Source organism: Populus euphratica, unplaced genomic scaffold (genome assembly GCF_000495115.2).
Source record: "Populus euphratica unplaced genomic scaffold, PopEup_1.0 scaffold129.1, whole genome shotgun sequence".
Taxonomy (NCBI): domain Eukaryota; kingdom Viridiplantae; phylum Streptophyta; class Magnoliopsida; order Malpighiales; family Salicaceae; genus Populus; species Populus euphratica.
Genome location: NW_011499907.1, coordinates 769,764 through 792,073, shown reverse-complemented (window position 1 = coordinate 792,073; position 22,310 = coordinate 769,764). Strand labels below are relative to the sequence as shown.

At 29.4% G+C, this 22,310-nt stretch overlaps 1 protein-coding gene across 1 annotated transcript; it reads left to right on the top strand.

Annotated features, from left to right (window-relative positions):
* Positions 1–14,335: 14,335 nt before the first annotated feature.
* Positions 14,336–19,223, top strand: DND1 (Cyclic nucleotide-regulated ion channel family protein). Its single transcript, XM_011037528.1, has 8 exons — positions 14,336–14,554; positions 14,684–15,347; positions 16,589–16,804; positions 16,906–17,222; positions 17,525–17,636; positions 17,731–17,967; positions 18,292–18,378; positions 18,461–19,223. The coding sequence occupies exons 1-8, from the start codon at positions 14,517–14,519 to the stop codon at positions 18,944–18,946; spliced, it is 2,157 nt and encodes a 718-aa protein (XP_011035830.1). The 5' UTR covers positions 14,336–14,516; the 3' UTR covers positions 18,947–19,223.
* Positions 19,224–22,310: the final 3,087 nt, after the last annotated feature.

Genomic DNA, 22,310 nt, shown 5'->3' with positions numbered 1-22,310 from the left:
AGCTTTTTTAACTTGTATTTAATGGTATTTTTGTCTTTTTAGTCTAGTGTTTTATTATACTCAAGTTCACTTAGAGATAATTTGATAATTTAATAAATAAAAATATTATTAAAAAATAGTTCATATATGTAATACACATAAATCATGGTTACGCTCATTGAGCAGTTTATATAGCTTTGCTAGGAAGTCGAACACTAGTTACTAGGATGATATTTGAATCTTCTCAGTAATCTCTTTATTTTTAGACAACATATGTGGTCACTACATCTATGATTTGACGTTAGCAGTCTTTTCTTCTTCTTTTTTCTCTCTTCCTTTTAATTTCCACACCTTGCCCTTCAAATTTTAAAAACACCCCTTCAATTGATTTGGTTCATCTTATTTGGATTACCATTTATTTTATATAACATAATATCTAAAATTAACATTTATTTCAATTTCATGCTCTAATTTTTTTATATGTCAAATTTAATTCTTATTCTGTTGATTTTAATATTTTTTATTTTATATAACTTTTCAAATTGATTATTTTTTTTTACGATTGCATCCTCTTTTAGTTTTTTTCTATCAAATCTGATTATCATTCTTTTTATTCTTTTTTTTTTACACTTTGAAGAACTTTTTATATTACTATTTTTTTTTAGTTTCATCCTTTCATATTAAATTGGCTAAAAATTAAGCTTATTAATTGAGTCTACTCAATCATTTAACTACTCATGAGTTTAGAAGATTAACTAAAGTTTAGAAAATTCACTAAGTTTGCTTGTTTTTCTTCTTTTTTTTGTACTATTTTAAAGCTCATGTTTTTCCAGTCTCATCTTTCAGCATTTATTTAATTAGAGATTGGTATTTATTATTTTTTATTTTCTTTTTAAAGAATTTTTCACTTATATTGAAAATAACTTGGGTTATGTCAAATCTTTTTATTTATCGCTCTTTGTTAAATTTATTTTTTTAGAAGAAATTTTATTGTAAATTAAATTAAATTAACTGATTAAATATAAGCATAAGATATTCACCTCATTTTATTTTGTTTGATTTGCTTTTCTAATTTTTTCTTTAACGATGCATGCGACCTCTTTTGATGTCATCATGTAACCTTTTATAATGGTTTTAGAACTATCTCATTTAAGCTTTTTCTCATGGCGGGGTGGAGTCCTCGGTGGAGCGACAATGGTTTTCAATAAGATATTCTTTTTTCTCCTCCCGAATATGATATTAACAACTTATTTTTTATAGTTAATTATTGTAATTTTTTATCACTTTATTTACGATTGATGCCTTTTTTAATAATATTAATAAATTAAATGAGTTTATTTTTGTTCATTTAAAAATGTTGGTGTCAACTAAATATCTTTTTTATGTTAGGAAATTTTGACCTAGTTTAACATAAACTATCTATCTAATAAAAAACAAAAGCTATTAGCATAAATATCCAAAACACTTTGAAAAGTTGTAAATAAAGTTAAACAAGTATCACCTTAATCAAAACCTCTTCATTCTATTGGTTTTATTCGTTTATTAGCAATTTATTTATCATGATGTTTAATTTTTCTAGAAAGCAATTATTAGAATTATAAAAGAAAATCTTAATTAAAAACAATTTTTTTCTTTATTATGTCATGCCTGTATTAAAAAACTATAAGAATAGAATACTAGAATTGTTTTTTATGTGATGATTCAATAGTTAAAAAAAAATTTACATAGAAAAGCTAAAAATAATTTAAGGGAAAAAAAAAGATAAATCATGAAGGGCTTTATAAAAAATATTTTTTATAATTTTAAAAACATTATAATTTTATTCTCAAAAAAGATATTTTTAATATATTATAAAATTATTTATTTAAAAAATTAATAAAAAATTCATAACAAACCTTTATTAAAAAGAAGCAAAAGGACTAGGCCTGGATGGTTTAGCTTGCATGACCAATGTAAAGAAAAGGTTGTGTGCATGGGTTTAAAATTCCAAGCTTGCTGGCTTAGCTTTTTCTTCATTAATAAAAGTGACTGAAAAATTATCATCCTTTTTTTTTTTAAATAAATTAATGAAAATATAAATAACATGTTGCGTACTTGATCTATGTTTAACCATTTGAGAGATGGTCGGAAAATTAGACTAGGATTTGTTTAGGTTAAAATATTCAATTTCAACTAATAAACCAACCTCTCAACTCAAAACACCCTTAAATTTCTTAAAAAAACACAATCAAATAAGAAAACAAATTTCTCTTAACTCCGATTTACTTTTTCCAACAAAATAAAGTTCTAAAACTAGCTTAGTAAAACTTCTCTCATAGAATGAAACTCATTAATATCAAAATCGATTTTCTTTGTTGTTGAAATATGGTCAATCGATAAATTTCTCTCCCTTCACCATTTTCTCTTCTCTCTAAAACAAAAGGAATGAAAATAAACAAAATTAAACGTTAGACCAAAATTAAAATTAAAAAAAAAAGATTAAAATTAAATTTCCTTTTTGTTTTACATTGTAATTCTCTTTTGAATTATTTTTTCCTACCATAATTTCAAGCTTTATCTCGTGAAATTATATTATAAAATAATTCAATTAAAAAATTTGAACAAAAATGAAAAAGAAAATATGTGCATTATTCATATAAATAGTGAACTCTCAAGTTCTTTTAGTGTATTATTTAATACTCCTAATATATTTTTTCTTTAAATTTGAATATGTCGTTATGTGATTGATATGAGGTTAGCAATTGAAGATATTGATCATTCAACAATATAGAAAAACACATAATGTCATGCTGCTTGATATTAGACTCATAATGCTTATATTATAAAAAGAATGCAAAACATTTTTAAATAACTCTTTTTTCATCTTAATAAGTAATTGAAACTAATTTTGGGTTTGAATTTAAGCTCTTATAAACCATATTGTATTGTTCTTTATTAGTCAAATATTTTTTAATCACTTATGCTGCATGATTTTTTTTCTTCTTGTAATAAAATGAAACTATAACTAAAAAATTAATATTAAGCAAAGATAAGTAGTAGCCCTATAAAATCAAATAGTGTAGAGCATTCCAACACTTCAAACCTTAGAAAAACATGTATTTATTATGGTTGTTCAAAAACATTGGTTTATTTATAGTATTGTCATTATCTAACCCGACCTGGTCTGCTGAAGTTGGATAATATAAATATTATAAATTATAACGGTTCAAAACACCTAAGAAATGAATGTCATAGATCAAGTGTAGGTCAAGATTTTTTAAACCTGATCAACTCAACCCAACTTATTCAAGTCCAAAAAAATTAAAAGAGTCGAGTATACAATTTGTAAAACATTAAAATTTAGCTTAGATACAATTATGAATCAAAACTGGATCCAGTTATATTCATAAACACCCCTCATATTTATTCTAAATAACACCACACTAAGTGAAAAAAATAGATCAAACAAGAAATGAATTGAAAACAAGAAAGTAAATAAAGTTTTAAACAAAACAAGTTAATAAAAGCAATAAATAAAATAACTTGAAAAAGGAAAGGAATAAAATAACTTGACCATCCTTTCCATCTATTAAATGATTTGTTTATATTGGCATGGTGTTTGAATCCTAATTAAACATAAAATTCTAATCTAAATAAAGAAGTATATTAAATCATAATATGTACTAAACCTTTGTTTTCTAATTCTCATATGAAGTTTATGTTAATCTATAACTCTGATTAGTTTTATTTCGTTAAGGACTCCCTTTTTAAATAGCATTGCATTCAAACTCTTGTATTCAATCACTGTTTTTTAGTCAATTATAACTCCTAGTTGTTTGGTCAACTACTTTCTAGTTCTTTAGATCAATTAAGATAACTTAAGCTTGGTCGATGATTGTTTACAATCACTTTCAGCCTTCTTTTCTTTGTTTAAATATGAACAATTACTATTCTTATCAAATTCATACATGAATGTTTACTTTTTATGTAAATAAAATCTTTATATTTCTTTCTCTTAAATGAAAAAAAAAATAAATTCTTGTTATATTAGAAATGAAATTAATCAATCAATTGACCATCAATGACATTAAAAGTGACATTGTTCCTCCTAAAATATTGACCATGATCATAAATGTGTCTAGCATATTAGCAACTAATTTCTTTTAAAAAATTACAAGTATTATGGTCTTTATGCATGATGTTTTGATTTTTACAAATCATAGCTAGATTCTTATACTACCAATTGTTTTGCAATTCAATTATTTATCTTCCATAAACAAAAACAACACCAATTCTTTTTTAAAGTTTTAAGAAAGAGAAAAAAAATCAAAACTTAAAGCTACTTGATCTTTCTTGAACACTTGAAATGGTATAATCAAAATCCACACTTATCTATTACTTCCAAAACAATACAGATTGTTTTTTCCATGTAAATTGGTCCATAATTAATGATGCATTAGGAAATATAAATAAATAATGCTTTTTCTTATTTTACAAAATGATGTCACTAAAACAAAAAGACCACCACTTTGATTAGGATATTGAAAAATACATAATTGTTTTATAAAATGATTATATATATATATATATATATATATATATATATATCTTTTTTGTGTAAGAAATCGATCCAATATGGCTATGGATCACTCCTATATATTATATCAAATGGTTGGGAAATATAAAACAAATCTCTAGTAAATAATGTTACTTTTAAAAGATCTTTTACATTATTTGGTTGTCTAGAATCACCATAAAATTTAATATGGAATTTTTTTGTTGCTCTTTACTTGTTTGGTCAAAATGAAAAAACATAGTTCTTTTCAACTATGGAATATAAGCTATCATTTTGCTTGACTTAGCTTTAATATAAGATTTATACCCAATAGTTTGAGACCTTTTTGCTTCATACAAATTTTTAAAATTATTTTTAAAGAATTGTTAGGCACACTTAAATTTAATACATTGATGAAGAGAGGATAAGAAAAAAGATTTTCTCTGTCAATAAGAACATATGGCCTTTCTACTATATTGAATATGCATATATCTAATATTTTTCAAGTCCAAAAATCCATTCAAAGTATATGTAAAAATAGTAGTATCTAAACCTAATGGCATGAGAGTTGTCTTATCATCTTTTATATTGGGCCACAACTATAAAAAATTAAAAGATTACTTAACAAGATGTAAAAATCATCCTTGTTCATGATAAAGGGTAGTGTTTATTAAGTCTTATAGTGGGTATATGTATAAGTTACTATTGAATTTGAGAAATTTTGTAATATAAGAGCAATTCTTAACCAAAACTATATATGTATAGAGGAGAGCTTACTGAGATACTCTTTTGATTACACTTCCTTCAAAAGGTATGTCTTCTTTTACATATCTCTTAGGATAAGATCTTTATGGAAATTATATTTTTAGCACTAAAGATTACACTATAATGAGGGAAGTACTAAAGTTTGAAGAAATCTCCTTAAATACAAGGATCTACATTTGAACTAGTAATACATCTAGTTTTAAATAATTATTATTATTTTTATAAGCTTTATAACCCTATTTTATAACTATATAATTGGGACTTATACAATGTATTTTTTCTATAATATAGTATATTATTAATAAAGCTAGTCTAGACCTAAAAAAATCTTTTAATAGTTTAGAAGAAGTGGAAGAAATAAATGAAATAGCAAAGCACATTCTGCTCGCTTTAACACATAAAAGTTTTCCCTTGTTATAGGATATTGATTAAGGTTTTACTCATTATATAAGAAACTAAGGAGTTTACTTAATGCACTTCCTTGGAAAAAAATAACAAAGAAGTTTTTTTTTTTTTATGAGAAGTTTTCTAATAAGAAAAGCAAAAGAAAAACCTTTGAAAGTATTTTAGGAAGGACAAGTAAAAGGCATGCTTGATAAGCTTTTTGTAAGAATATTATAGTGTTGTTTTCAATTATATATTTTCTAACTATTTATAATGTTCCAAATTCTTTTTTATACAACTCCTCTAATTGTTAATGCTTCACTAGAGACAACCAATCTTGTTAAACTTCAAAACCCTTTAATAATGAAAAATAACAAAGTTGATGATAGCCTAATTTATAGTTTAAGGTAGACCTAGGGTAAAGATTTTTACCAAAAAAATAAAGCATTTTGATTTTTTAAAAAAAAACTTCTACCTTATCCTAACTTCGTTGTATTTTTCAAGTTCTAACTCGTAAAACTACTCATTCATCTCTAGTTCTTATTATAAAGAAGATACTAGAAACTTTTATTTGTTCTCCCTAATTGAGTGCTTTCTAAAAAAAAAAGTAGCCTAACAAAATAATAAATATTTTCATTAAAAAATAGACTTATAGTTTCTAAGTCTACATCTTACATATCTTACATACGCTCAAAGATATAGTATCTAATATTATGTTTCATCACATTAAAGGCATTTATAGATCCATAAAAACCACCATTGTAAAAATAAATATTGAAATAGAAATTCTTACCTACCAACTGAAAGTAATGAAGAGGATGGAGAAAAAAATAAAGATAGTAATGCAACTGCAACTAATGTTTAGAAAGTAAAGTTATCTTGCTTTGTAAAAATTATAGTGGTAACAGAGTTGTGAACACCTTGAAGGGAAAAGCCATGCCATCTATTGATTCTTTTATTATTGATAAGATACTAATAGTTCATGTTGATAAGAATTGTTTGGGACGTCAACCTTCCCACCTATCATTGTTTGAAAAGGAAAAAAGGTTAGGAACCTTACATCTATTATTGTTATGAATAAAAAAAATTGAGCCTCTAGTTTCTCTAGTGATGGTTATTCCATCCTCAAGTCATAATGTAAGTTTATGTTATTGATTCTTAAGTTTTTATAATATTGATACTAACAAAAGCCTCTCCCCTTATATACAAGGTAGCTTTATATGACTTTCTCTCTTAAATATATGCCTCTTCACCGATAGATATTTCTTCTTGATATTTCTTCTCCTAAATCAAATCTTGATTGGATATCCAATTAAAAGAATCATGCTAGCAAATGTCAAAGAAGTTTTGGCCATACTTGCCCTAAGAGATAGTATTTTAGGCAATCAAACCTCAATTAAATGTCTAGGACAACTTTTATAAGGCATCATTTCTAACATAGAGGTAGTCATTATTATTGTTTTCTTTAGGAATGGATCATTATTCATTCTCATCTTTCTTTTCTTGTTTTTTTTTTCCATTCTAAAAGTGGATGTGACCAAATTTTAATACCTTTTAAATTTACTTTTTGAGATAACATAATTATTAGTGTAATGTCTCTGTGAATCAAGCTATGTACTAAATTTTTCCTCTTGATTTGATTGACAATAAAGATGTATGGTTAGAGAAGAGCTTGATTTGTCCTCTATGTATTAGTTGGTTAAAAACGTTTTTAGCTATTTTGATATCATAAGAGTATTCATTACTATTATTGACCATCTTGGTAGTTTTTTCTTTTTTGTTACCAGGTTTGTTAATCCATTTAGGTTTTTTTAATATTGATATTAGCTATGACGTTCGTGAAAACTAAACAACAATACATATTAGTAACAATTTAAATGATCTGTCTTTTTAAACTTTATGATTGATATTAGCTATTGATGGACTTCTGCAAACTCCTTATTAGAATCTAAATCAGTTATTGAATGAGCATTTGAGATGTCATTCAGATAGCCAATTAGGTAAGTCCTCTTTTAATATCATATTTTGTGCTCATTTTGCTATTATTTTCTCATAACAAGCAACATCATTTATAAGGATTTAGATGTATTATTGTTTAGTTTTCATGAACCTCTTCTTGAGGTTTTACATCCTTTCTAGAAAGTGTTTAATGCACTTTTACTTTAATATAGCTATAGTGCTTTTAGTTTTTAGAGTCTTGAAACAATAAGCATAACTCTTCATAGACTTTTCTTGATCTTAGACTATCCTAGCAAAGTTAGTCATTATCACCTCTGATTCTGTTTTATAAAAATGCTATAGAAAATAAGTCTTCATCTCTTTTCAATTATTCATATATTTTAATAAAAATATAGAGAACCAATGAAAGGTTCTTTTGGTTAGTGATAAACCCAACAATCTTAACTTTATAAGAGCATTTGACGCATTGTCACCAGTTTGGTTGGTGAATTTAGCAATGTTCTCCATTTTTTATTGATTATCTTCCTTGAAGAACCATTTAAAATCACAATTTTTATTCCTTATAAAATTAGATTATACCTATCAACTCACTTTAGACATGGATGATTATATGTAAGCCTAGGTTTTTATCCAATTTCTAACCTTATTTCCATTAAGTACTAGGCTAGTTCAATCTTATATATCATCTCCTTAACTTATTGGTCGATAGTAAAGGTTTGATGTATAAGAGGATTAGGGTTTTCTTCTTTCAAAACAACTTGTGGGGTATGAAGCATTAAATTGTCCTGTAATAGGTTGTTATCATTGGGAATAGGACTACTAGGACACATGATTAGCTTATGGTTACTTATATACTTGTAAGGCTACTGGTGTATTAAGGACGACTATATCTAGACTTGGTTATGATTGTTATATCACATGATATATTAGCATGTAAAACCTTATATAAGGCATTATGGTTCCAAACACCTTTATTAGAGTGTTTGTGATAATAGAACTTACTAAGATTTTCCCCACAAGTATATGCACTCATGGAGTTTCAAATCTATTTTGTTGTAACTTATTCTAGATTCAATTAATCAGATATAGCCTACATAATTTTATTGACCACTATAATATTATTATGGTAGATCATGTTTTTTATGTTTTTCATATTCATCTAGATAATCCTTTTATCAACATTAGAGAGAATGAAGTGCTAATAAAATTATACTTATTCATGACTAGTCATGGTAAGTTTTTTTATGTTTTTCATATTCATCTAGATAATCCTTTTATCAACATTAGAGAGAATGAAGTGCTAATAAAATTATACTTATTCATGACTAGTCATGGTAAGTTTTTTTTTATGTTTTTCATATTCATCTAGATAATCCTTTTATCAACATTAGAGAGAATGAAGTGCTGATAAAATTATACTTATTCATGACCAATCATGGTAAATTAGTTGATTGGTACTTATCAAAATTAATTATGACCACCTTATAATTCTATATCACTCATAGAAAATATATGCATATGAATATGTTTAAGGTACATATACACCTACATACCCATTTGTGGTTGGTGGTGATGATGTTGTTGGGAAAGGTTGGAACATGAGATACTATATAGGGACATTAAGATTATATTCAGAGGAAATTTTATGTTTAAAGGTTAGTTAGATGTTGAAGAACTCTCTTATAGAACATCTAATACTAGTTATTCCATAGGAATCTATAATAATGGTGAATTATAAAGTTCTTCACAATTAATAAATTATCTCTCTTTATTATTTGTACTAATTGTTCATCAAGTTCTACAATGACAAGTTTACTTGTGTTCTTTTTAAGTGGTATAATACTAGTTAATTAGAACATATACTAAATCTTTTTTCCACCAAACATGTCAATCTATTGATCAATCAGATGTATCAAGATGATTTACACTATATGTTCATCGTTTCTTCCTTCTAATATAGATAAACTATGACTAGGAATTGATTCTTAAATGTAGCCTTATAAATCATATGAAGTGTGGGCATTCCAAGACTTTACACATTAAAAAAATATGCATCTATCCTAAGCAACAACACACTAGAATAAGAAGGATAGGTAAAAGAGAGAAAGGAATTGAAAATAAAAAAGTAAATAAGGGTATAAATAATTAAATAAAAACTTTAATAAATTTATATATATAGGATTGACCATCTTTTTATGTACTACATGAGCTTTTTATATTGGTTTAGTGTTCGAATCCTAACTAAACATAATTATAAAATGTATAAGTGTTATGTATTAGATAAAGAATTATATTGAATACTCACTACTAGAACAAATTTTTAAAGAATTGTATTATGTCAAATTTTTTACTCAGGTGTTTTTTGATGAAATAAATAATGGTTTATTTAACATGTCCATTTTATATTTTATCAATTTACAAATGTTGAATCCTATAAATACTTTAATAGTGTGCATTCTTAATTTTTAATGGAGATAAGAAATGTGCATCTTAGGTTATGTATAGACAAATTCAATTTATTCGAGTCATTCATTTCTTCTTATTTTCGTTGGTCGATGATACTCACAGTTTACAACTTGCCTTCGAGAATGTGTATAGGGTCGGAGTTTATCTTTTTATCTATAGTCATACCTGATCCTAATAGTTTAGGTCAGAATAAAAATATTTATCTTTGATCATTGATTAATAAGTTAAAGCAGTTATGGTCATCTAAGGCTTTGGCTTATAATGTATCGATGAAATAAAATTTTCTAATAAAGACAACTTTGATATGGACTTTCAATAATTTTTTAGCTTATAAAATGATGCATTAAGAAAAGAAAACTTTCTCATGAAAGCAGCTTTAATATGAAGTATCAATAATTTTTCAGTTTAAGGAATGGTTTCTAGTTAGAGCACGTATGGAAAACTAGCATGTCTATATTGTATAGAAAGTAACAAGACATTTACGCTAACAAACGGTGATAAAACGTCTTTTTTACTACCAATGACAATTCTTGCTAACAGATCACAAGTTCATAAATAACTTATTTATTGGCGGAGTTGAAAGGGATGTTGCACCGCCACTTATTTTGGATGAAGAATTGTATGACATGATGTTAAAGTATAATGATATTGTGTTTAGTTGTGAATTCGGTAAGTAGAAGTTTTCTAGTTTTGATTTGACCCACATTGGGTAAAGCAAAATATTTTCTAAAAGCTTGCTTATTAGAAAACCAATCTTCTCTGTTATAACTTTGATGTCATGCATATAGAAAATAACATGTTTGTGAATATTTTCAATATGGTTATGAACATGAAAGGAAAAAAAAAGGACAACATCAAGGCTATTATATATATAACTTGTTTTTTTTATCATAAAAATATGGAATTGGTTTATGTTGGGTCACGGGTCATAAAGCTCAAAGTCAGCTTCACTTTAAACAAGAACGCATAGTTACTTGTCTATTAATAGCTCAAAAGTTTATATTTTCCTAAAACAAATTAAAAATATAAATCCTTTAGTTTTTTATTTGTTAATTTGTGTAGAAATACCTAGGATAAAGTCTATTGCACGTTGCGAGGACAGAATCAATGTTAGATCTTCTAGCAGTGATGCTGATGAGACAATAATATCGATCTTTAAATCATCGATGAAAATTCTATTATTTTAATGGAGCCAAACTTTCAAACATCCTTAATGAAAACCGTAAGACGATATATGGTTTTCAAGGTTAATATTAACTTCAATATTTTTTTTATATTAATTTGGTTAGTTTATTGAAATTAACCAAATTGAATATTTTGGTTTGTTTATTAAATTAAATATTTTTTTTATTTTTTAAGGTTCAAAGTTAGTATTAACTTAAATATTTTTTTTATTTTAATTTGGTTAGTTTATTAAAATTTCTAAAATGTATCTTTTATAAATTTTTACTTCAAGGGAAAATTTGAATGGGAGAGAGCTGATAATAATGTTATGAGAAAGGTTTGTAAGAATCACGCTGCAATTAAGTAAGATCAGATTCAAAATATTTTTTTATTCCAAATATTAAAATTTTATTTTTCATTTACTAGTAGTTAATTAATTTGTACCATATATGTTGCATGATTTTTTATATAAGGCATAAAAAAAAAGCCAAGAAAAATGCAGAGAGAGAGAGAGAGAGAGATGAGGCATAAAAAAAAAAGCCAAGAAAAATGCAAAGAGAGAGAGAGAGCTTCTAAGTTGGAATGACATAGCAGCTTAGAAAGATTTCAAACTAGCATACGTCTCAGAGGTTATATGGACGGAATACATACAACACATAATGTCCTCGCATTTCACATGACTATCACAATCCGATACAAGAAATTGTAACTAACATGTTCACGGTTTCATAACCATGCACATTGATGACTCCATTTCATTCATTTTACATGTGAGTCATGATTATAAATATATTTAACTAACAAGATTTTTAACTTGCAAACCACGATTCTTAGACTCGAGCCAAGCCTAATAGAGCTTTTTGTTTAAACACATGTGCAGAGTGATGACTGTCAGAAAGGGGTGTAACAGTTCATAAATAGTTGAGCTCAGCACTTTTGTGGTATGTTGATTTTCAACTATTTTTTTAATTTGTTATTTCCTAGAATTTGATGAATTTTTTTCTTTATAAGATACATATAACAATCGGTTGAAGGAGAGATATAAGGACGATCCTTCGACCAATCTGAATCTCAATCTAGATTTATAGTTGGAGGCAAGATCATCTAGTAGACCCGATAGAATTCAGGTATACGGATTGTCTAACACTATGGCCAAGAACTTATAGACAGCTGATAGTGTTTCAATATACTCATAATCAATTCTAAACACTCAAACTTTAAAGTTTACAACAATATTAAACCAATAAGTATAGGGCCAAATGACCCATCTTAATAAAAAAAATATGAATGTCTCTATTGATTATGAAAAACTCTGTTGAATGATAGTAGAGATGAGATTATGGATAAGTGGTACATGTGCACACCTTAATAAGCCCCACGGTCCTGATGATAACTAACTTCCTCCTTTTCCTCCTCCTCCCCCTCCTTTAGCGCTACCTCTATTTTAGATTTATTGAATTTGAAAGTACAAATATTTAAATTTATAATAAATATTTAATTTTTATATTATTTTAATTATTTTCTACTTCTATTCGATATATTTAAAAAAAATCAAAATTTTACTAACAAGTTCACCTACGGAACAATTACGTCGGCATATTCTAGAGAGAGTTGAAAAAGAATTATTACAAATATCATTGTTACTGTTAATTCATTGATGAAATTAAAAACGGTATTTTATCGATGATATATTATATTTACTGATGGATATATCGACGGACAAATAAAAACACTAATAGCGTTACATATGATTTTTTTTTTTGGTGATATGTTAAATTTATTGATGGAGATACCAATAGAATGATGTAGGTAAAAACATTTTGACATACTTTGTCTGTCTGTAAGTTCATTGGTATATTTATCATTAACAGATTCACTGACAAACTATAAATTATTTGATAAATTATTTTTAGTTGTAAATCCTGACAGATTCATTGGCAAACTATAAATTCTCAATAAGAATTTTTTTGATAAATTATTTTTAGTTGTAAATCCATTGATAAAATATATTCCGACAAATTATGAATGTAAATGCTGAAATAATCTCTCAATAAAACTGTTAAATTTAGTAAAGAATATTAAGAACAAGCTTCTTTTTCATTGATTCCGACAAGAGTTCTCGGCTAAGGTACAGCTCTGATTAGTTTTATCGCCTCAAGGTTTCCCACTCCAATAAAAACTACTGCAGTTGATCGTTATTCCTAGTTGTCTTGCCAATTGCTTTTCAATGTCTTTAATCAATTAGGACTTTTCAAGTTTTTCCTATTCACAATTGATTTTATTTTTCCTTACTCTATTAATCTAAACATGAATAATTATTGTTCTCATGATTTTATTTTATTTTATTTTTATAAACAAATTGCAAAAACAAAATATCACTAAAATACAAGTTCATAATTTAATTGTAAAAGCTAAAGCAATTTCTAATATTTTTTGAAAAAAAATTTCCAGAAGCAAATTCTATATGTATATATATGACGCCATAGCAATGGTACGTGGATTGGAGCATGGATATTTACCCAAATCGGGCTTCAAAATAAAGTATAACCGGAATTAACAATTTCCGCTTCCAACATAAACCCTTGATTGAATTGTTGTTGTTAAGACTTTGGGAAAATCAAACTAAAATAAAAGCGTACGAACTTATATAACTATGTTTCCTATCTAACTTGTCCGATGATGATAAAAAGTCGTCTCTTTTATTAATAATTAAAAAAAAAAGAGGTAATTATGCTACTTAAAGACACAAAATAACTAAGAATGGAATTTCATGCAAGTGGGCAGCTGGGCATATCTCAAGAGATCGATGCGATGACAGGACTAAAACCTTCCAACGTTATTTGTCTGCGTTTGTTGTAATGCAGAGCCAGCAGCTAGCTTGGGTGTGGTCCAATCTGGTGGTAACATGGGAGCTAGTGGCTACGTACGTATCACCTAATGTCTTCTGGTGTCTTGACCCATGGTGGACCCTTGGCTCATGGACACAACCAAGCCGGGACTACCACACGTTATTTCCGTAAGAGAGTGGTATGGCTCTTGATCAATCCATCCTCCTCTTTGCCTCTTCATGTGCTACGTGACAGACTCCATCTATTATAATCCCTCCAAATCCACCCAAAAACCCACACCTCCCCTCTCATATCACCAGCTCTACTATTAACAACAACTAAGCCTCTCTCTCTCTATAAATGTTCCTTTCTCCTCTTTTAGTCTTTTGATTCTTCACCATCTACCTCCGTCTTCCCATGGTTCCGATCTTCCAATCATGCCTTCCCAGCCCAACTCCCACTTCTCCCTTCCAAGGTGTGTGTGTGTGTGTGTCTTGCTCCTTCCTCCTGCACTCAAACGCATGCATGCACGCATACTTTCTTTTTCTTCTCTCTCTTTTTGAATGGCTGCATAACAATTTTTTTCATATGAATGGCTCCACAGGTGGATTGGATTACTGTGTCACAAGAACAGCCAAAGCGAAACTGGTGACAAGAGTGACAACAGCAACCTTAACAGTACCAACAACATTGACGACAGCAACCCTATCTCTAACTCCATAGAATGCTACGCTTGCACACAAGTAGGAGTTCCTGTCTTCCACTCCACAAGCTGTGACCAAGCCCACCAGCCTGAATGGGAGGCCTCCGCGGGCTCATCATTGGTCCCCATCAAAAACCGGCTCGGCTCAAGAAAGAGCCCAGCTAACCGAGCCCAATCTCGCTGGCCGGCCGGTCCATTAGGAACCGTTCTCGATCCACGTAGCAAGCGCGTACAGAAATGGAACCGGGCTTTCCTGCTAGCACGTGGCATGGCTTTGGCAGTCGATCCCTTGTTCTTCTACGCTTTGTCGATAGGGAGAAACGGGGCCCCTTGCTTGTACATGGACGGTGGGTTGGCCGCAATCGTGACCGTCCTTCGCACGAGTGTGGATGCTATACACTTGTGCCATCTGTGGTTACAGTTCAGGTTGGCTTACGTGTCAAGAGAGTCTCTTGTTGTCGGGTGCGGGAAACTGGTGTGGGACGCACGTGCCATCGCATCTCATTACGTGAGGTCTCTTAAGGGCTTCTGGTTTGATGCTTTTGTCATTCTTCCCGTTCCTCAGGTCAGAAATTTCTTTTTGGCTTTAATTGACTTTCCCAGGATTAAAGGCTTCTGCTTTCTGCAAATAATGCCACGTGGATGGATTTTTACTGAATTATGACTTGGACGGTGCTGCCTGAAGCTATAGATAGGCTACCTTGTGCATGATTATCACGTGTGCGCGCTTTTTTTGTTTAAAATTATGTTACTGTTATTTTCTTACATCTTTTTGGTGTCTAAGGTTCGGTGCTTGCTTGGTGTCTACTTGGAACGTGTGCTCGGGTGTGCTAAAAATTATTTTTAAAAATATCTTTTATTTAAAAATATATTAAATTAATATTTTATTTTTAATTTATTTTTTATATCAATCATTAAATTGTTTTTAGAACATTAAAAAATTAATTTAAAACTAAAAATTTCAAATTTTAACAACTCCAATCCCTTCTAGAAATTTCAAAGCCATGATTTTGAGTATATTCGTTCATAAATTATTACATATTTGTTCTGTATATATTATCAAAAAGAAAAAGTTAAAAGTTTGCTGGGAAGAGAGAGAGAGAGAGAGTTAAGGAAATCATGGGACCACGGGCAAACAATAATGGACAGCAATGTCACTCAGCGTTAAGGGCTTGGGTTGTGTACAGAAACTACAAGCATAAAGTAGAAGGCGAGCTGTCCGTCTAGAGCTCAACATGAACCAGAAACTCCCAAAGTTGTTACCTTGATGCTCATGCTTGTCCAGAAACTTGCAAATATTTATATGCATGGGAACTTAAAAATAAAAGGAAGAGATTTCATGTTTTCTATTCAATTATGGGATCTATAGTTCCTGAATGATCATGATTTGAAAATTTGATAGCACTGGGTTTTTGTTTAGTGGGTGAGACGACCCCACCATGGTGAGCTTTAGATTAATGGTGGACTCATTTCAGTACGTACTATGCTCTAATGATGAGCTTTTGATTAATGGAACTAGGAAGGGAGCTTACATTTATCTTTATTATGATAAAAGTTACTGATTTGACAGTTGAGCCCTTGTCTCAGTACTGTTTGATCTTGTTCATGGAAAACCAGCAGAGGTCATGCAAGTGCTGTTTTTCTTGATTATCTTGAAGATCATTAGTAAATGATGATTGCTTAATTTTTCAAATAATCTTTTCTTTATATTAAGGATCCAGTTCTACTATCTTACCACCATTTAGTGTTTACCAATTCCGCCACCCGTTGGAGCTTTATGCTTAGCTCATCCTCTCTGTTTTGCAGGCGGTATTTTGGTTACTTGTACCCAAATTAATCAGAGAAGAGCAGATTAAGCTCATAATGACAATACTTTTGCTGATCTTCTTGTTCCAATTCCTCCCTAAGGTGTACCACTGCATATGCTTGATGAAAAGAATGCAAAAGGTCACAGGTTATATCTTTGGCACCATTTGGTGGGGCTTCGGCCTTAATCTCATTGCCTACTTCATTGCCTCCCATGTAAGTTGCTAGTATTTATATGCTAATGTTAAGCTTCTCGTACCAAATGTTGGGAGTGCAATGAGCTTTATGTTTAATGCCACTTTTCCTTAATTTTGCAGGTTGCTGGTGGATGTTGGTATGTCCTCGCAATACAACGCGTTGCTTTATGCCTCAGGCAGAGTTGTGAGAGGAGGCCTAATTGTGATCTCTCTTTGGCTTGCTCGGAGGAGATTTGCTATCAGTTCCTGTTACCAGCAGACACAATTGGAAATCCATGCGCTGGTAACACAACACATACTGTTAGAAAGCCTATGTGCCTGGATGTTAATGGAGCATTCAATTATGGGATTTACAAGTGGGCTCTTCCAGTCATTTCTAGCAATTCTTTGTCTGTGAAAATTCTTTACCCCATTTTCTGGGGTTTAATGACCCTCAGGTAAATGATAAAACAATTAGGTTCACCAATTTTGTTACTCCGCGTCGTCTCTTGGATCCAATTTGTATGTTGTCTGATGGACTTGTTAGCCTTCATGATAATATTTGAGCGCCCCCCTTTTAGAGTCCTCTGCTGTTTTGCTATGATGATATCTAAAAAATAAGGAAAAGAAAGATTCTTGATATTTCCTGTCATTCTTTAGTTTAATAGCAGATTAGGTAAAGGTAATGACTCATGAGTCCTGAACTTCCTTGGTAGTCGATATTCTTGGAGATCCTAACATATTGTGCCTATGTGTGCAGCACCTTTGGCAATGATCTTGAACCAACAAGTCACTGGCTAGAAGTAATCTTCAGTATATGTATTGTTCTCAGTGGTTTAATGCTCTTCACTCTTCTGATTGGGAACATCCAGGTGAGCTGATTCAAACACTCCTAATTTTGTGGATGCCGTACCTATTGATCATTAATAACCTGTCCAATGATGAGAAATTATGATTTCAACAAAGGTTTTCTTGCACGCGGTCATGGCAAAGAAGAGAAAAATGCAGCTGAGATGCAGAGATATGGAATGGTGGATGAGGAGGAGACAGTTGCCTTCTCGTTTGAGACAGAGAGTTCGCCATTATGAACGGCAGAGATGGGCAACCATGGGAGGTGAAGATGAGATAGAACTAATCACAGACTTGCCTGAAGGACTCCGGAGAGATATCAAGCGTTATCTTTGCCTAGATCTTATCAAGAAGGTGACAGAAATGACCACTTAGAAATGATATCTGCGTTCTTTTTATTTATTCGGAGCCTAGTGACCTAGAATTAGCTTTACTTTATATGCTGTTCAAGCAAAAACATATTGCTGATAACTTTTGCAATGTTGTTTAGCTGTCAGATAAAGGTTATTTCAGAAGAAAAAGATAACATTTTTGAGAGGTTATATGCACAATTGCAAGTCAAAGAAGGCACCCTTAACATCTTAGAAGTTATTCTTCCTAGAGCGATCTTCTCCAGAAAACAGCACTGTTGTAGAGCTTAGAGTTCTACTGTGACTGCAATTTATTTATTTTTTCCAGGTCCCTTTGTTCCACAACCTGGATGATCTTATTCTTGACAACATCTGTGATCGGGTTAAGCCCCTTGTTTTTTCTAAAGAAGAGAAGGTAAAACTTGAACTAAAATTATATCAATTTTGGCAAACACTAATGAAAATCACTTCATCTTTTTTGTCATTCCATGATACAGATAATTAGAGAAGGAGACCCAGTGCAAAGGATGGTGTTCATTGTTCGTGGGCGTATAAAGAGTAGCCAGAGTCTTAGCAAAGGCATGGTGGCAACTAGTGTGCTTGAGCCAGGAGGCTTCCTGGGTGACGAGCTGCTATCCTGGTGTCTTCGCCGTCCATTCATAGACCGACTTCCAGCCTCATCAGCGACATTTGCTTGTATCGAATCGACAGAAGCATTTGGTCTTGATGCAAACCATCTTCGGTACATCACAGATCACTTCCGCTACAAATTTGCCAATGAAAGACTTAAGAGAACTGCAAGATATTACTCATCAAACTGGAGAACATGGGCAGCAGTCAATATACAATTCGCTTGGCGACGTTACAGAATGAGGACGAGGGGACCGGTGATTCCTGTAACAGAAAGTGGAGGTACTGAGCGCCGGCTCCTGCAGTATGCTGCAATGTTTATGTCAATCAGGCCACACGACCACCTTGAATAAACCATTGCTAGCTGTTCTTCAGTCATTGTTTCAATAAAGTCCTGCTTCTGTAGGCGGAAAATCCTTCACCGGAAAACACCTACACGATTTCGATGTTGGTCGGTTTAACTGTTTATATAAACAGTTAAACAGTTTAATTTATTTTTTAAAATACCTTGAAACATCTGTGCCCCTTGGATCACCTGGTTAGCTCTTGTAAACTAATTGGAAGGTCGCAGGTCAAAGTTACACAGGGAACATTTCTGGGTTTTGTGTTATAAACGAAGGTGTTTGGTTTGGAGTTGTAGTTAGTTTTATTTTATTTTATTTTATTTATGATTAATATAAAAGGTATATATTTTTTTATTTTTGTGAGATATATTCTGTGCTTGGTTTGTATCTACAGTATAACATGAGCATTTAAAAAATCTTCATTCTTCATAAGGTAATAAAAATTTGTTCTCTTGGAATAGTTCGCTTCAGGAAGGTCAAAACCAATCAAACTTCTAACAAGTGTTGACTTTTGCTTAGTGGAAACTAATTTACGCTATTATTACAATAATTCTACAAGTTAGGACACCCTATTTATGGAAGGTCGCTTCAAAGATGTATTGTTTAAATATAGTGAATATCATAGAAATATATTACTTTCTTTCAATCTAACTACATCAAATTGTTTCCTTCAGTCTCTAAACAATTTTATGGAGCCTAATAGAAAGAAATGAAGGTTTTGAGTATTTATATGAAGATTTATTACAATGGTTTAATCACTGTTATTATAACTTGATTTTTTTTATCTTATTTTATTAATAGTTTTTAAAAAATTAAAAAAATCCAACAATGAATACTAACATTATTGATAGATATAGATCAATGTTGGCGGGTTGGAGTGGTTGAGTTTGTGAAAAAATAAAGAGCTACTAGTATTTTTATTTTATTTTTATACCTGAGAAAGAAGAAGAAGAAAAAGAAAAAAAAGAAATTATTATTTATAACTTATTTACATTTGTTCACCAAATAATTATGTTGGGAATTCCACCAAAAAATAATGATATGTTAGTTTTTTAAAGAAATTCTTTTCTTATATTCTTGTATTTTACAATTTCATTGGAAAATAGTGAAGAAATATCATTTACAGATATTTTCTTGCTATTTGTTAATTTTATTATAGTGAAAGAATGATATATTTGGGAGAGTTTTTGGACTTATATGACATATTTATAATTAGAAGGTGTTTTACATAAATTATTTTATATGAAAAATGTTATAATTCTCTTACATTTATCTTTATAAAAGACTTCAGAGCAAAACATGTCTAAGTAAAATTTTATGATTAATCTTGAAATTTTAATTCATTTATTATAAATATTTTCAATTTATATTATATAAAATATTTTATAAACTATTAATTTAAAATATCATCTAACAACTTCAATTATTATTATTAATATTATCACCATCGCTATCATCTCCTCTCCTCGTTCATTTATTATTATTATCACTATTAATATTATCACCGTCACTATCATCTCCTCGTTCATTTATTATTATTATCACAATTATTATTGCTAAACCATTACAATCATCACCTTTATCGTTATTGCTATTCCATTACCCCACCACCTCATCTCCATAACATCCACCACAATTTCATCATTCCTCCATCTACCACAACCTTTCCTAATCATCACTTCATTATTGTTATTATTATTATCACTTCATCTTAAACTTTGCCATAACCCAAACACTATAAAACTACTTAATTATCATTATCAACACATCAACACCATAAAACATTGTTGTTATTATATTCTATTTGTATTTTTTACATCATTACTTATCAAAACAAAACAAAACAAAATAATATAAAATATTTAAGACAACAATTTACATGTAAATATTTTTTTTATATAATATATTTATACAATACAAGTAGTTTTAGAATAATTTTTTAGAATAAAGATAACCATTATACTAAATATTAAAATACATGAGATATTCATAGTAGATGCCAGCATTGTTCAAACGTCATTGTAGATGACTAGAATCTGAGCAAATCATATAATGTGTCATCTAATTTTTCTTTTCAAAAAAAAAATTAGGGTTTATATGATATGTCGTGTGCACTAATTACAACAAAAAGCATGAGCCTTGAGAAAATGGGTCTTTGCTTTTTTTTTCTAAAATATTTTTTTCTAGTTATTTTTTAAAAATTAATGTTTTTTATGGTTTTTTCTCTAATGTTTTTATTTATATTTACATTAGCACTTTTTCTCTTTTTCATTTTGTTTAGAGAAAATATTTTAAATAATTATTATTATTTTAGTTATGCATTTAAAATTTAAAGAGTTTTTATGATTCATCTATAATGTTTATTTTATATTTTGTATAGATGAATTTTATTTTTAAAAATAAAAAATATTTTCATATTATATTTCTAATATGTGCAATCTTGAATAGTGATTTTCCCTTTTTATTTTTTTAATAAATTTAGTTTGCATCTCTATTTCTATTATTATTTGATTGGTCATAAAATTATTATTTTAATAAATAAATTTAGCAAACATAACTAGGTAAATGTCTCATCTTGTGAGATTAAATATTTTGATTTATATATATATTTTTATTTTTTTTTATTTATAATTTATTTCATTTATTAATATATATAATTCTTGATTTTTATAATTTATTTCATTTTTTAATATATATAAAAGCTTTTTTATTTTAACTTAAAAAATTTTAAATACAAAAATATGTTGAAAAAGTCTGTACATATAAATTTTTTATTTGCAAAAAACCAGTGGCTGATGAAGTATCGAGGATCATTAATTTAATGAACATGGAATGCTTATAGAATTCCTAGAAAAATTCACTTTTCTCTCTTACGCATTATTCTAGAATTGAAAATAAATTCTAACATTGTACTTGTTGCTTCAAATGCTATGATTAAATTCACATAGAGAAGAAACTCGAGTCATCCTCTTGGGAAAAAGAATGAGTAAATTAAAATAAAACTGAATTTTTTTATTAATATGATTTAGTTTAAATGTTTTTTAAAAATAAATTCATGGTTGAATTTACTATTTATTTCGGGTGAATCAATCCAACCCATCCCAAAGCCTTTGAGCCGAATCGCCCGGGCTTTACACGTATCAGCTACATAAACTTCTCTTACCATCGGTGATGCAAAGCAGAAAGCCAAGCGATTGTTCGATCCAAAATCTTACAATATTTATAATTTTAGGATGTTTGCTTCTGGATGGTCAACAGCTTGAAAGAAAAACACTGGTTAGCAGAGTCTTGACCAGAATTACATTGTCTTCGAGTTCTTCCGGAAGGGGACAAAAAGTACTCTACGAGTTTTCTGAACGGCATCCAAACAGAC